This window comes from Gracilinanus agilis, chromosome 1, assembly GCF_016433145.1.
Source record: "Gracilinanus agilis isolate LMUSP501 chromosome 1, AgileGrace, whole genome shotgun sequence".
NCBI lineage: Eukaryota > Metazoa > Chordata > Mammalia > Didelphimorphia > Didelphidae > Gracilinanus > Gracilinanus agilis.
Genome location: NC_058130.1, coordinates 190,991,255 through 191,008,903, shown reverse-complemented (window position 1 = coordinate 191,008,903; position 17,649 = coordinate 190,991,255). Strand labels below are relative to the sequence as shown.

At 37.8% G+C, this 17,649-nt stretch overlaps 1 protein-coding gene across 1 annotated transcript in view; it reads right to left on the bottom strand.

The window, feature by feature from the left end:
• FXN (frataxin) overlaps nt 1-13,138 on the bottom strand; it is a 31,176-nt gene extending 18,038 nt beyond the window's left edge. Inside the window, exons 1-3 of the mRNA XM_044659367.1 lie at nt 12,947-13,138; nt 7,483-7,583; nt 5,183-5,303 (exon numbers count right to left, since the gene is read on the bottom strand). Of these exons, the coding sequence (XP_044515302.1) occupies nt 5,183-5,303; nt 7,483-7,583; nt 12,947-13,132 (408 nt within the window). The 5' untranslated portion in view covers nt 13,133-13,138. The remainder of the gene's footprint in view (nt 1-5,182; nt 5,304-7,482; nt 7,584-12,946) is intronic.
• Between the last annotated feature and the right edge of the window lie 4,511 nt (nt 13,139-17,649).

Here is a 17,649-nt window from a genome sequence, read left to right as displayed (position 1 = left end):
CAATAATCACTAATGAAATAATTTTAGAGAAACCCAGAAGACTTGTATAAAATGATAGAAAGGTAAGTGAGTAGAACCAGGAGAATAAGTTATATAATTAACAACACTGTAAAAAAAAAAAGAACTCTGAATTCTCAAAAGTGCAGTGACCAATCAGGATTTTAGAGGATTGATGATGAGGTATACTATTCACCTCCCGACAAAGAAGGAATGGATTCAGAGTGTAGAATGAGACAAGTATTTCTGGATATGACCAATGCAGAAATTTATTTTGTTTGACTATACATATTTGTTAAAATGAACAGATGATAAACAAATAAATAAAAGCTTCTAGTATGAGTTCACCAGAAGAAAAAGACAGGAATTGTGTTCTTTGACAAAGCTTTTTTTGTTACCAAGTTTCTGTCTTTTTTTCCCCACACTGGGGTTGAGAGGTGAGGGGAGCTAGTAATAGTGTTGTTGAAAATAAAAAAAGAAACAAACAAGGATCATTGAAGCATTTTTTTTAAATTCATGGAAGAGAACAGAAAGAAATTCAGAAGATAATATAAGCAAGATTGCTCTGAAAGTAACAAATGGAATTTATTATATATTTTTAAATAAGCAAGCTCTAATATAGAATTATGGTTTTATATATATGTGTCATATATATATATATAAAATCTTGTTCTACTCTATATATTAAACTCTTCTTTTGGGAAGGTGTTTATGGAGTTCAGAAAAATTTTATTTAAGAATTTAAAAAAATTTTAAGAGATGAAATTTGGTAAAGTGCAAAGAGCACTGAACTTGGAAACATGGGACCTATATTCAAATGCCAGCTTTGCCACCCATTATCTGTATCATCTTGTACAGGTCACTTTTCCACCAAGGGTTTTAATTTCCTCATCTATAAAATACAGTTAGAGTAGTCGATCCCTAAATTCTCTTTCAATTGTAGATTTACAATTCTATTAACCAATGAATAAACATTTATTAATGGCTTGCTATGTGCCAGGCACTATGTTAAAGGCTGGATTTACAAAGAAAATGCAAAAATAATCCCTCAAGGGGCTTATATTCTAATGGGGTAGACCACATGTATGTAAATGGGTATATATAAGGTATGGAATATTTCCCAGTTTTATATTTCCCAAAGAAACCTAACTGAGGTTTCTCTGAATCCATAAAACTTGTCCCCAAACTCTTGTCTTCAAAGATATCTTCCATTGCTGATACCAGCTGTTAATTAACACCCTTACCCATTATTCTCAAAGGATATCCATTATTTAATATTTAATAATGTATTTCTGCAAAACCATCATAAAACTATTTCCTTTGTGTGGTGGTTAGTCTCCTTAGTTAGACTATGAAGCTCTTGGGGGCATGGCTGTCCATGTCTATCATTTCACTGGTATCCATACTGCTCCCCACAGCTCAGACCATAATTCCTGGTGGGTGTGGGGTGGGAAGAGACACAGTAGGGGGAGGTACTCATTAAATATTGTTTGTACACCTGAGATCATCTTCAAAAAGATGCTTATCATAAATAATTCCAGAGTTCAAACCAAAATGCCTGCTTTCTGGTATTAATTAACTGCTGCCAAGAGAATTAACCTTAAGAGGGGATTTTCTCCTTGCTCAATGGGGAGTTAGTGCTAAACAATAATTAAAAAGGTCACAAGCTAGAAGGAACTCTTTCCTAAGTATGACACCTAGTGGTTTGTCATGGCCATTTAATAAATACTCAAACCTAAGTTGCTGTCCCCATCCAATTCAAGAAATCTTAATTCAGAATACTCAGTAGCATATGTAAACAAACATCCGCTGCATCCTATAGAGCTATTCTAACAACAACAAACATCTATTAAACACCTGCTACGTGCAGAGAAATATACAAGGTTTTGGGGAAATAGGAATTTTAGATAAGGAATAATTTATGACCTCATAGGGATTACAGTCAGGGAGAATATTACTAAATGAGGCAGGGGACTGAGAGCGGAATAAAATTAGGGGATATGGGGAGGTTGAGGTGGAAGTTTTCCTTTTCATTCAATAAGAGCTCCTTTTCCAGGTACAGACCTGTGATTTTATCAGTGTAGAAAATCTCAGAGTCCCAGCTGTGTGACCCTGGGCAACTCACTTTAATCCCATTGCCTAGCCCTTACCACTTTTCTGCCTTGGAACCAATATTAGATAGTGATTCTAAGGTGGAAGGTAAGTGTAAAAAGAATGGGCAATAATATAATAACTAATATAACAAGACTTAATTTCTAATATCATCCTTATATAAGGGTAAAAAAAAAAAAGAAAAGAAAAGGCCAGACAGAAAATGTGTATCTTATAGTGTCAGAGGAGTTCTTACCCTGGGATCTGAGAATTTTTTTCCCTTGGTATTTTGGTAACAATATTCTAATATATTTGGTTTAATTTTCAGTCTTTTGTATTTTATTTTCTGCAACAGAGACATGAAGTCCATGACATAAAACATGTTAAGTACTCCTCTCTTAGAGAGTTGCCTTGAAGCCCCAAGAGTTGATGTGATCTGCCCAGAGTCGGCCGCCTACTCATTACATGTGAGATGAGACTTAAATCCAGATATCATTGATTCTAAAGCTGGCTCCCTATCCACTATGAAGCAGGTGGTGCCACAGTGAATAGAGCCTAGATCTGCCCTAAGACACTTACTTGCTGTGTGATCCTAGGGACATCACTTAGAAGTTGACTGCCTCAGTTTCCTCAACAGGAAAATGATAATAGGTGCTACCTTGCTGGGTTGTTGTGAGGAGCAAATGAGATAATATTTCTAAAGCACTTTGTAAAAAATTAAAACACCATATATATAAATGATAGCTGTTATGTTATACTGCTTCAATATAATTCCTATACTAGATAGAATGTGAAATATAATAGAAAAGTAAAAATAATATGGCAGTTTGAAGAGGGAGAGATCACTTATGGTTGTAAGTGAGAAATCAAGAAAGGCTTCATGGAGGAAGTGCATTTGAATTATGACATAGGGTGCCAGGAAGTTGTATAGTTCAAGCCTGCAACATCAAGACTTTTGGAAACTAACCTGAATATTTAGAAGCGATTTGCTGACTTCCTTCCTTCAAAGCTCCTAAGGGTGTTGGTCAGCCAAACTGTTTTTTTTTAATTAATTCACTTTTTAATTTCTTCTCTAATGTTTTTATATAGCATGGAGGTGATCCTGAATTCCTGAAGGTCATGCCAGTGAACAGAAGTTGTCAGGTCCAACCAAGCTCCAAAAACTTTGCTTAGGACCCTGGCAACAGGGATATATTATTATTCAAGAATCAGCTTGATTAAGTTTAAACAAAACAAAATGAAACAAAACAAAAAAACGACTTATCAAGTTGGATATTAGAGGATGAATTTTTTTCTGCCATTGCTACTGGCTAAGATGGTTTACTAAGGCACAGAGGGATTGGGAGATGCACTGGCAGAAAGAATCTATACCAAAAGTCAATAAACTAAGGATGTCTAGACTTATGCCTGTTTTTACATGGCCCTCAAATTAATGGTTTTTACATTTTTAAATAGCTTTGCTCTGTTTATCCCATTATTATTATATTGTATTTTTCATTGGTGTAGACTTAAAACCAATAAAAAAAAGAATCCTTCAAAAAAGTTTGGTTTGTTGTTTTTAAAAGTCCACCCTTCTTTGTGGATAGAGACTGGTAGACAAATATATAAAATCAGGATTCTTTTTTTATCACCTAGTCAAGCAGTTATTTCCAAGACTGGTTTAGTATAAAGGTTTACAAATTTAACAAGGAATTTCAAAACATAAATCTTGGAATGGGAAAGGAATAACTCTGAAAACATTTATTCATCATCTGGTGCCAGGAGAAGCACTCAAAAGAGCTGCTTAGCCAATCAGGAGGTGGGAAAGAATTTCTAGACTCATTTAAAAATACTTCCTTTTGTGCACTCTCCCTATATTCCAGACAAACTGGGCTACTTGCACAATACTGAGTTAGTTCTAAAAAATAATTATAAAAGCCAACAGATAGCAAGAACCCTTTCCCAAATTTCTTTCTTTAAAAAAAGAAATCCTAAACTTTTGACTTAGTATCAATTTTTTTTCCTTATTAAACTCTTACCTTCAATATTAAATATCAGTTCCAAGGTAGAAGAGTGGTAAGGGATAGGCAATTGGGGTTGAGGTGACTTACCTAGGGTCACACAAGTAGGAAGTGTCAGAGGCCAGATTTGAACCCAGGACCTCCTGACTTCCACCTTCCATTAGGCCTGGTGCTCTATCTACTAAGATACCTAGTTGCCCTAAGTTCCTCAAATTTTAAATCCTGTCTCCTGACTCTGGGCTTGTTAAGAGGCTATGCTACACACCTGGAATGCATTGTGTCCTCCTCTCCATCTCTTAGAAACCTGAGATACCTCTGAGGCTCAGCTCATATGCCATCTCCTCCGTGAAGTCTCATAGTCTTCCTGGTTCTTCCTGTTCTTTCCCTCTTCAAATAATCATGTATTTATTTATCTGTGTATCTGTTGTAAACTCTAGTAAAATATAAGCTCCTAGGGAACAGATGGGACTTTTTTTGTGGTTGTTTTATATTCCTTTGCACACAGAAGGCACTTAATTAATGCTTGCTAGATTGAATCACACACATAGCCTTTATTTTTAACAGGCAGACTCTGAGTCTTAGTTCTGTCACTTAACAGAAACTCAATAAAGTCTTGTTGACTTCTATTCTGCCAAGTAGGAGGACTGTCAGACTACTGATAATTCCCCGGCTGTGACATGAGAAGAAGTCCCACTAAAATCCAATGTTCCTAGCTGAGGCCTTCTTAGAAGGCTTCTCGTTATTTTTCACAAAATTTCCCAGGGAGATGTTTGTTCTCTTTACAGACTTGGGCCAATTATATAAAAGTATTCACTGCGAAGTGGCTCCCAGGTAGAAAGAACCCTAGATCTGTGATCAGAGGGTTTGGGTACAATATTTGGTTCTGCTGCTTACTTCTTGGGTGACCTTAAGCAAATCATCTGACCTCTCTAGGACTCACATGTAAAAAGAAGAGGGAGGCCCAGGATGACCTTTAATGGCCCTTGCTGCTCACAATCTATGATCTTATGTCTTATTTATTGAAGCTACTGAGGGAGGCTTCTTACTCTCAATGTTTCAATGGGTCAGAAAAATTAAAGTAATAATAGAAATACCCCGAAAGAAACATCGTAATCCTTAGATGTGAAAGGCTTGTCTCCGAGATCTTCAAAGAAATCTGCTAAGGAGTCCAGTGTTTCCTCTGCAAGTTTTTCATAAGTGGTTTCATCCAGTGAACTGTAGCAAAATCAGAAAACAGCAGGAGAGAGTTAGCAAAACTTACTTTACTCAATGTTAGCATAATTTTTAAACAATAAGAAAATGTTAAAATCTCCCTCCCCTCTCCTAATAATACATCCTGACTATATGATATCTGAAGTCAAAAATTCTGTGATTCTATGAAGTCAAAAGTCCTGAAGACCAAGAAAGCTTGGACAAAACCAAAACTTTTTAAGGTGGGATATTATTTGGGCTCTTATGCTTTATGAAAGAGTTGGATACGATACCCTTTGAGGTTTCTTCAAACTCTAAGACTACGATTCTAAATGGGCACAATCCTTTTCATTTTCAAAATAACTCTAGAAGCTGGAGGAGAGGGAAAGAGACTTTAGAAATCATAAAAATCTTCCCAATCCTTATGTTGTTGTTCAGTTGTTTCAGTGGCTTTAGTCATGTTCAACTCTTTGTAACCTCTTTGGGGTTTTCATGCCAAAGATACTTTTGAACAGAGGAAGATGAGTCTTCTTGACTCCAGGCCCAGTGCTCTATCCACAGGGTCACTTAACTGCCCCAAATAGACAACAAAATATTAAGAGAATAGATTTTCTTTTTTCAACTTAAAACTAAAAATCCAAAGAAGGATGTTGGGGCAAATTAGCAAATACATGATGTGGTCAGATCACTTAATCTACAAGTATTTATTAAATGTATAGAAAAGCATTTTCTTTTTTTTTTAATTTATTTTAAAATATTTTTCCATGTTTACATGATTCATTTTCTTTCCCTCCTCTTTTCCCTCCTCCATCCCAGAACTGACAAGCAATTCCACTGCGTTGTACAAATGTTATCACTTGATACCTATTTCCTTATTATTAATTTTTGCTATAGAGCAATTGTTTAAAGCCTAAACCCCCAAATCACATACTCATATATACATGTGATAAGTGATATCATATGTTTTGCTTTTGCATTTCTACTCCTATAGTTCTTTCTCTCAATGTGGTTAGTGTTCTTTCCCATAAGTCCTTTAGGAGTGTCCTGACTTGTTGCAGTGCTACTAATAGCAAAGTCCATTACATTGGATTGGTCCACAATGTTTTGCTTTCTTTGTACAATGTCACCTAGTTCTGCTCTTTTCAGGAAAGCATTTTCTTAAAGAAAATTTGTGCATCTGAAATATACACACATGTACACCCATGTCCCCAAATTTGTGCTCAAAGATGAGAAAATGCACCTTAGTTTAGCAGGGAGGCAGGACAGATTCTAAGGGTGTCAGATCCTGTTGTGTTCATTAGTTCTGTTGAATTTTTTTCTTCTCTCTTTGTTAGGAGGAATGGCTTATTGGGGAGAGAGCAGGGCAGGGTTCTAGTTAAAAAGGATGATGTTCAGAACAAAATATACCAATAAAGTTTTAATCAAATCATAATCAAACAAAATTCTCTTGGGATTGTATATTGATTTTAAAAATTAAGGTTTTTTTGATAGCTTTTGATTTAATATCACCTATATTTCCCAGGATCTTTTCTCCCCTCCTCTCCCAGAAAGCCATCCCTAATTACAAAGAACCAATGATTTTAAAATTATCTTTCCTTGACCTGTTTTCCAGGTCAGTTGTTTTTGAAATTAGATACCTCACATGTTCTTTTAGTTTTTCAATCTTTGTTCTTATATTTAATGTTGTCTCACTGAATCACTGAACTCTGATTGCTTCATTCTATTTTTTTCTGTGAGTTTATTACTTTGGTCATATTTTTCACTCTTCTAAGTAGGTTACTCTCTTCCTAATTTTTTCTTAAGTGCTCTAATTTCATTAAAAAATATCTTGTCTCATTTCTCTTCCATCTTCCTTGGAGTTATTGTGAATATGTCATTCTTTTTCTTTGAGGTTCTACTTGTACCTATTATGGAGTTATTTCCTGGGCTTTTCTTAATCTACTGTATTGTTTCACTGTTTTGAATTTAATTTTTGTTCACTTTGTGACTCCAGCCTTGCTTTAAATGGGACTTTGGATCAGGGCCAGGTTCTACCCTCTCTACATCCCCTAAGTCTGGCTATTCTTACTGATGCCCTGACACAGTTCAGGGTGCAGTCCAGGGGAATTCTAAAGAATATTATCTTCATGATAGTGATGCCACTGAATTGGTGCTCCAGATCAGTTGGAGATCACAAATGGGAAGCACTGATAATGTAACTTACTTTTTGTCACCCAAAGTTCCTGATTTCCTCAAATTCATCAAATGAATGCTCTGCTTTTTGACCTTTGGAATCTGGCCTCTGAAGCCTTGAAACTGAGAATTCTAAAAGATAAAGATAATTATTACTCTTTTTTCTGGATATATTTAAGTCACGCCAAACACTATTACAGAACTGTTGCCATCCTACTTATTAAGTTAATAGTATTAAGAAATATAGAATAATATTTCTGAGGAAAGAGTATTATATTCACATAAAATTTATTCTTTTTTTTTTTTTAAACTTATTACCAAGAGGAAAGAGAAGCAGCTTGACATAGTGGATACAGTCTTGGCCTCATAGCTAGGGCGACCTGGGATTAAATCCCAGTTCTGGTCCATAATGGCTGTGTGGCTGAACAAATCACTTAATCCTAAACAACCTTCTAAGATGAGAAGTTGAATAGAAAGTGTCAATATATATTAGAAGAGGGAATTTCCTCATCCAAGAGTTCCTTATACTACTGAAGTCACAGCTCCAGTTTCTGTGCCCTATTACCAAAAAGGATAAACTTTAGTAAGAATGAAAAAAATACCCCATTATAATATAAGATACAATATGAAAATATAGTAAAACAGTTAAAAATTTAAGAAGTTGAAAGGATTAGTTCCAGCTGGAGGAGAATCAAAGAAAACTTCATGGAACTGGCAGTTCTTATTCTACACATCATCAAATTTTGAGAAAGGTATTAATTAACAAGCTAGATTGGATCCAAAAGAAGAAGATCATGATGGTGAGGGGATGGGCTGAAGGAATTAGAGATATTTAGCCTGGAAAAGAAGAGAGAATTTAGCATTTTTTCAAATATTCAGTTATATTATGTGGAAAAGGAATTAGACTTGTTCTCCTAGGCCCCAAAGGGCAGAAATAGAACCAATAGGTAAAAGTCATTGAGAGCTCAATATAAGGGAAAACTTACTAGTGATAAGAGCTACAGGTTCTTTCAGGAAGCATCAAGTATCTCATTAATGGAGGTCTTTAAGGGAAGGTTAAATGACCACTTGTCAATGATGAAAAAGAAAAGGCAAGTAATCTAGTGATCTTGGGTATGTCACTTAACCTGAGACAGTTTCCTTATTTGGAAATACAAATATTAATAAATAGCTTGTGTAGAGTGTTTTAAGGTTTATAAGTCTCTTTACATAAATTATCTCACTTGATCCTCACAAAAATTCTGTGATTGTACATATTATGTACAATGAAGAAATTGAGGCTGAGAGGAAAATGACTTGCCCAAGTCACATAGCTACTAAGTATCTGAGGTGGGATTTGAACTCAGGTCACCCTCATATTGAAATCTAGTGCTCTATGTATGCATTGCACCATTTAGCTGTCCCATAGTACTACCTTAGTGTGTTTTTAGAGGAAAATGTTTTATAAACTAAAGCAGAATATAGAAACACAGGCTACCTTTAATGTTATATTGTGATCACTAGAAGCTTCAGTTTTGCTAAGATCCTAGGATTTTATTAGCCTATTTCTGGGATCTATGAACTTGTTTTAAAAAATAATTTGATACCTGCATTTCAATAAAATTGGTTTCTTTTGTAATACTATATTTTGTGCATTTTATTTTATTTTATTTTATTTTATTTTATTAAACCCTTACTTTCCATCTTGGAGTTAATACTGTGTATTGGCTCCAAGGCAGAAGAGTGGTAAGAGTAGGCAATGGGGGTCAAGTGACTTCCCCAGAGTCACACAGCTGGGAAGTGTCTGAGGTCACATTTCAACCTAGGACCTCCTGTCTCTAGGCCTGGCTCTCAATCCACTGAGCTACCCAGCTTCCCCCCCCCTCCCCCATTTTGTGCATTTTAAACATTATTCTAAGGAGAGGTTCCATAAACCAACAGATTGGCAGAGGAATTCATGACACAAAAAGAGGGATCTATTTATTTTCTCGTAGATTTTTTCCTAATATTTCTTTAAAAAAAGTCACTATAAATACATGCAAAATACTTTTCAGAAATGGTAAAGTGACAAAAAAGTGGTTTTAGAGACTGCTTCTGAGACTTAAAAGGTCCACGATCAAGCTAAGATAACTTGGTGGCTTAGTGGACAGAGCCCTGGGCCTGGCATCTGGAAGATCTGAATTCAAATCTGACCTTAGACACTTACTGTGTGACCCTGGCAAGTCACTTTTTTTTTTTTTTTTTAAATTTTAAACCCTTAACTTCTGTGTATTGACTTATAGGTGGAAGAGTGGTAAGGGTGGGCAATGGGGGTCAAGTGACTTGCCCAGGGTCACACAGCTGGGAAGTGTCTGAGGCCGGGTTTGAACCTAGGACCTCCCTTCTCTAGGCCTGGCTCTCAATCCACTGAGCTACCCAGCTGCCCCCTGGCAAGTCACTTTTAACCATTGTGTGCCTTAGTCTCCTCACAGGTCACTTAGCCTCTATGTACCTCAGTTCCTCAACTTTAGAGTGGGAATAATTAGCACCCTGTGAGGATCAAATGAGATCAGATGTGTCAAGCACTTAGCACAGGGCCTGGCACACAGCAGAAGTTACATGAATGCTTCTTTCTCTCATTTCCTCTTCCCCTGTTTTAAACTTTCTGAGGTTTATTTTCTTTCTCTGTGAAATAAACTCATAAAGTTGTCATGAGGATCAAATGGGATAATAGAATATCTAGGTTTTGCAAACTTTAAAGTGACATGTAAAAAAATGCAAGTTATTATTAATTTAATAAAAATGAGGGAGATAAAGTATAGAAATAAACTTAAATCCTCAGCAGTTATAGAAAAACATACTTAATTCAACGCACATTTATTAAGCATCTCTGTGTGACGCTTTGTTAGACACTTACAGTTACTAAGTGCTTTCACTGACAACAGCAGCAGATCTTTGGTTGAAAGTTTTACTAAAATGCTTTATTTTTCTTGTTTTCTTTTCTTTCTTTTTTAACTCACAAAAGAAGGCCTGGGGATGGGAAAGGGAGGAATAAGAAAGGTAGGGAAGATGGTAGAACAAACATATAACCATCTCCAGCCTGGGAGTTATTCTATTGTTGTTGTTCATTTGTGTCTCTGTAACTCTAGAAAGGGGTTTCTTGGCAAAATTACTAGAGCAGCTTTCCATTTCTTTCTACAGTGGATTAAGGTAAACAGAGGTTAAGTGATTTTCCCAGGGTCGCATAGCTAGCAAGTGTCTGAGGCTAGATTTGAACTCAGGTTTTATTGACTCCAGGCCTGGTGCTCTATCTACACTGTACCACCTAGTTGCCTCAAAAAAGTTATTTATCAACCCATAAATATTATAAGTAGAGGCATCATGGTATAATGGTTAGAGGGCCAGTAAACCTCAGCTTCTAGTCCCAACTGGCACATACTAGTTATATAACTATATTAAAACCATTTATCTGTTCAGTTTGCCAGGTAACTTAGCATTCTAATTCTGATAAGCTACTACTTTGTATCAATGGACCAAGAATCACCAATAGGGCTGTATTAGCCCAAATCTAATACGACCCCAAATATAGTGCAATCTCAAGTATTTTGAAGAGTAACTCGGAAAGACCCATTTTATTTTCTCCTTTTAAATTACAACTTTCTCTTAACTAATGAATAATGCAGGCATTTTATATTCGAAGTTTTTTTCAAGGTCCTGCAAATAAGTTAAAGATGTTTTAATGCCAACCCTAAATAAATAACAGGTAAACCATTCAGAAATTATAAATACAAGAGCCTTGGCATAAGAGCTACTGAAACCAAAAGCGCTGGTGTTCTATCTATCACCACTACAACACAACACGTGTGTGAAAGACCTCGAGATAACCCCTACATGAAGTTGCAACAATTTAGCCTAAATCTATTTTCACCATTCTCCTCAAGCCACTTCCAAAACATTTGAACAATGTTGCATCACAATATGAATTCTCACTTCATTTATGATGTAGTGATTATTAAATAGATTAAATAGATTATTAAATAGATGCTAAAAGGCATGCTGAGACACACAATACACAACTTATGGTTTCAAAGCTAGAAGTGCTCGAATATAGGAATATAGCAGGAATGTGACTTTCAAAAGTACATATGGGGGGGGGGGGAATGGTCTATATTCGAGTTAATAGGGTGATTTCCTATGCTGATGAGATCCAGGGTCTCTATCACAAGACAAATAACTTTAAATATGTGGGAAGTCAAATTTTATAGAAAAAAAAAAACCAGAGTTCATTCCAGATCTCAGTAGACTCCCCAAAACTGAGTAGTGAGGTTTCAGAGTAGTAATGATTAAGGATCCTGTGAAATAAGACCCAGAAGGAAATGATCACACAAACATATTTAATTCAGCCAGGAGAAGTGAAGTTGAATTGATGAATTTATAATCACCCAATGAAAAATGTTATGCTAATGCCATATTAGCGATAAAAAGAGACTGACTTTAAAGATGATATATTTTAATCTTCTCTTTGTACAGAGGAGGAAGCTAAGGCCCAATCAATGACCCAGAATTTATTAAGGGCACAAATACAATATGTGTCAGGTTCTGGAGAAACAAGAGGGAAAAAAATGAAATAATCCCTGCCCTCAAGAAGTTTACATCTTAGGGTGGCCAAGTAGAGAGGAGTGCTGAATCTGAAGTCAGGAAGTCTTGTCTCAAGTACTTATTAGCTGGGTGACCCTGGGCAAGCCACTCTGTAAAATGATAATAATAGCATCCTACCCAATTACTTATTGTGAGGATCAATGACACAGCGCCTGACACATAATAATCTCAATATGTGAGATATTTATAAACTCTTTTGAGAAACTTAAAGCGCTATTTAAATGTTAACTGCATCACAAGATCCAGTTAGACACAGAAAAACAAAAGCCACTTAATACAACCCAAACTTCAAGTGGCAGAGATGAGGAGGGCAAAGCACTCCAGGACAGGCACTGCAAAGCAGAGATGGTTGGAGTAAAATGTTAAAAAATAGAAGTGGTAAAAAAGAAGTGTGTCTACAATCACTAAGTTTTAGAGAGGAGATTGGAAAGGTGGCCAAATTCCAGGCTCTTCTGTCCCTCCCCCTAATCGTTGAAGAATGCGCATGTGCAGACCCAGATACCACCTCTCCTGCTCCCCGCCCGCCCCTCCCGTTTTCCAGGTTCGCTCTTCCCATTCCCCAGGTCCTGCCTCTCTATCCCATAACCCAGTTCCCCCTTTCCGCTCCCCAGTTCCACTTCTAGCTCCTCAGTTCCCGCCCCTTCCGTTCTCCAGGTTCCTCCCACATCCCGATTCCTCAGGCCCCGCCTCTCTCGCTCTCCAGGTCCCGCCTCTTCCGTTCTCCAGATTCCCCCCACATCCCGATTCCTCAGGCCCGCCTCTTCCACTCTCCAGGTCCCGCCCCTCCCTTTCTCCTCAGGCCCCGCCTTTCCCGCTCCCAGGCCCAGTCTTGCAGAGGCCGCAGCCTCTGTATGCTTTCGGGGGGGTTGCACACTCACGAACTGTCCCGGAGACCAGGAAGCTACAGCTACGGGCCCTGTTGCGAGGGCAGGGAGGCTGCAGAGCAGAGCCGTTCCAGGCCCCGGCACCGACTTTTGCAACATGCGTGGCTCGGCCCTACAAGGCCTCCGCGGAACCGCCTGGGCCAGGAGACCCGAGAACACTTCCAGCCTAGGCCTCCACATGTTACTCGCGCCGTTCGCTCCGGGGCCTCGGGGCCTTGGGGGTGGGGGTGGGGAGCTGGCTCCGCCTCCTTTGTCTGCTCCAGATAACCGCGCGAACCTCGGGCTTCACGCGCCTGCCTCCTGGTGGTGCAACTCTGCAGCTTCCCTGCTGGCTTTTTCCAACAGGGACCTCTTGTAATCTTAGAGCAATAACCGGATATTTAATTAATATCGTGTCCTTGGGTGAAGTCGATGGCCGTGGAAACCTGGAGCAAGTCCAACTTATGACATATAGTGTCTGTGCAACCGGTGTGCCAGTCACAACACTTAGTGATTCAGAGAACTCTGAAGACTAGGTTACAAAACATGCGTTGATCTGTCAATGGAGGGAATCTCCTCTTGTAGCATTCCTTGTACTGATGAAATCTATCCAAACTTTGGAGCTGGAAGGGACCATCTTCTAGTCCAACCCTTAATGGTGATGATGAAGATGATAATAATAGTTAACATTAATATAGCAGTGTGCCAGGCACTAATTATTTCATTTGATCCTCCTGACATTCCCAAGAGGTAGGCCTTAGTATCCTCATTTTATAGGTAATAATAATAATAATAACAACTAACATTTCTATGGCACTTACTATATGCTAAGCATTGTACAAAGAACTTTATAAATATCTCATTTGATCTTCACTACAACTTTGGGAATTAGGTGCTATTATTATCCACATTTAACAGATAATGGCTAACAATTACATAGCACCATGTGGCAGGAACTATGTTAATTTTTTTACAAATATCTCATATTGTGCCCACAACAACCCTGGGAGGAAGGTACTAACTATTATGCCCGTTTTACAGACACTACTACTTACAAATAACAATAACCAACATTGATGTAGCACTTACTAGGGGCAAGGTACTGTGCTAAATACTTTACAATCATTATCTCATTTGATCCTCACAGCAACCCTGGGAGATAGGTGCTCATATCTCTATTTTGCAGATGAGGCATTAGTCTTAGAAGTTGTGTCTTGCTTAGGGTTACATAGTATATATAATATACTCTATGTGGTTATATAATAAATGGCAGAGTCAGGATATAGGCAGGTGCTATTATTATCACCATTTTATAGATGAAGAAGCTGAGACTGTAACTGGCTTCCTTTTACTGAGGAGGAATCTGAGGCCCAGAGAAAAGGAACAACTTGGGTAAGACGATAGATAACATCAAATAAGTATTCCAAAGGAGGGAAAGTTCCTGGAAAAGGAATAATATAATAGCTTGTTTATATCACACTTTGAAAAGACATTTTCCTCTTATTTCATTTACATGATATAATGAAAAGAGTTCTGTTCTTGCAGTCAGAGAATCTGGGTTCAAGCCTTTGAGACTAGAACCAAGACATTTACAATGAAGGATAATAATCCTTGTTCTACCTGTCTCATAGAACTGGTCCCTAAAAATAGCAGCTCACATTTATCTAGTGCTTTGCATTTTATAAAAGGGTTTCCTCACAACCACCTGGTGAGGTGAGTAAAACAAGCTTTTTTTTTTTTTTTTTTTTTTTTTTTTTTTAATCTCAAGGCTCAGACAGAATCATCTTTGGAAAGAATACTGGTTTTGCAATTAGAAGAGCCAAGTTTTGCATTTCAGTTATAGCATTTTTGTTTATGTTGTATTCTCACTGCTACGTGGGAAACTTTCACCCTGTTCCCTCTTTCATTGGTGACTGACTTCCTTTAGAAGGATTCATTACATGCATTCCTTACTCTTGAATCCAGGATTTTCTCTGGATTAACCTTTTTTTTCCCTCGACTGCCAGATTACTCTGTTCTCCCATCCATCTCACTTTGCAGCACCCTCATATGAACTTCTTCCCCCATTAGAATGTAAAATTGGGGTAAGGACTAGCTCATTTGGTTGTATTTGTAACGCCAAGCTCTCAGCACAATAATTGGCACATATTTAGAACTTAATAAATTGTTGGAACAATGAATGAAATCTACAGTCTCAGAGATAACTTTTAATTAGACCAAGGAAGCTATAGTGACTTACCAAGGCTGCATAATGGGCATACAATTAATATTTGTTGTCAATATTCAGTCAAAAAAGCTTGAGACACAAATGTATTTCTCTGGAATCTTAATAAATGGTCAAAACTGGATGAGGCCACATGAGCAACAATATTTCCTCATCTGGGATATTTATTGTTCCAATGTATTACAGCCCCTTTTAGCATAAATGTGGACTTGTGAGACAACACCTGACACATTCTAATATTCTAGGGGTATGATGGGTCCTGGGAAGGAATTCTTTCTCCAGCCTAGCTACCCTAGGGAAGAACAAACTAGGCAAAATGGTGAAGGCCTTCTACTTCCACTATCTGTTCCTTTCTCCTCCTTCTAGGACCCTTATCTTGTGAGTCTCACTTAGCAAGTCAATTTATTGTAACCTTGCATTAGCTGATAAGGGTTTGAGGTTTTCTTGTGGTATTTGCATTTTCTTTTTTCGGAGGACTTTTAGTGAGTGAAATGCTAGGAAATGAGGTTGATACTTTTGGATAGAGTTTTACCTAGCTTTCCTCACTCAAAGCCATATGCCATAAATACTATTTACCTGTAGAGGATTCCCTGTCCTGCTCCAGATGTCTTTATAGTTGCTCAGAGTTTATCCTTCAAGAAAAGTGTGTGGGCTTTGGGGCCCTTTTGATATTCTCATCAGCTCATGGAATGTTTAAAGGGGTTTTGGTTTTTGGCTTGATGCTCTTCTGGTTCCAGATAAACTTCAATCCTTAATGAGGGGCTCTTTAGAAATCAGACCAACTCCCATTCAGGTTGAACAGCAAAGGACATTTCTGAAAAAAACAAACAAAAAAAAGCAGATTGCTGGGATATATATCTTTGGAGTGTTCCTGAGGATTCCCAAATATTTCCTCTCAGACTGAATATTTAGAACAGTAAGAAACAGTAGAGGGAATTGAAACCAATTCCTTCATTTTCATAGGTGAGGAAAATGAGACAGCTCAGTTGAACTTGTTCAGTCACACAGTTGAAAGTGTCAAAAGTGAAATTCTTTGTGATTCCAGTTCCAGCACTCTACCCTTTATACAATGCTTTATGATTGATAGTATACCTCACTATATCGCAGTATTGATTGTGTTTATGATGATATCAATGAGTACAATGAAAATTGTGCCTTGTATTTCTAATCTTTAGGTACCATTAAAAATTAAAATTCATTTATTTGAAATATTGTCTTGTCTTTGCCCTTCAAAGTTGTGTAAAGGGCAGGGGAAGGAAATGAATTGCAGAAAGACCCCCAGAGAAAAACCCGATTTCCTCTATGGTCTCATTTTTTATAGTCCTCTTTCTCCATGTCATTTCCTTTCTCTGTGCACTGGTTTGTCACATCTCAGGAACTGATCAAAATCTCTGGAGTGTTCCAGATCATGCTAATGAGCTAGCTTGGAGGAGCAGAAAGTTCATGACCCTGGGAGGAAGAGGTTCCCTTTACACAAAGTCAAGACTTTGTGGATGAATGCCTGTTTTAGCATCTCTCAAACATATCTCTCTTAGATCTCCTAGAGCACCCCCTCCCTTTCTCCTGTGACTGGCAAAGTCAGTCTTTAAAAAAAGACTTTAACTGATAAGCTAGCCTTTCCCATGCTAAAGAGTTATGGGGAAGGAAGGCTGAGAGAAGTCCCAGGGAGCAGAGGAAGAGAGAACTAGCCCAGAAGGAGGGGGAAAACTGGAGAGCAGAAGCCTGGGGGAAACAGCTTTAAAGAGGAGTGGGTATCATGAATCCAGGAGCTGGACTGGATGATTGAATGCTGTGTCACTGAACTTTTTCTCTTTCCCTTAAGTGTTCCCCCAGGATTTCAGCTCTCTGACTCCAGCACATTCTTTGCTCCAGCTCTGGCTCAGGGTAGAAGAGTAATTCTGGGTCATTTTCTTCTTTGCCAGTGGGCATTCATCTCCTGCATCCTGATTTCCTCTTTGGGGTCAAGGCTGGATTCAATAACAAAGATTTGTTAAATGCCTATTAGATGGGGCCCATGGTACTAAGTACTGAGGGAAGAGCCGGAAATATATCCTTCTAGTGAATAGGAGTGTGAAACAAATTTATAACAATAATACATACTATGACATGAAAAATATATCATAGAGGTTCAGAGTAAGTATAATGTGACTGATATCTGAGGGGGAAGATTTGTTACCTATAAGACATATCAGAGAAGGCTTCACTGAGAAGATAGCATTTGAATTGGATTAAAAAAAAAAACAAACCTTTACCTTCTGTCTTCGTCTCAATACTAATCATCAGTTCCAAGGTAGAAGAGCAATTAGGGTTAGGCAGTTGGGGTTAAGCGACTTGCCTAGGGTCACACAGCTAGGAACTGTCTGATTCTAGATTTGAACCCATGACCTTTCATTTCTAGGCCTGCCTCTCTATCTACTGAGTCACCTAGCTAGTCCTTGAACTGGATTTTTAAGGATGAATAGGAATTCAGTAGGCAGGTAGTTGTCAAAGTGGA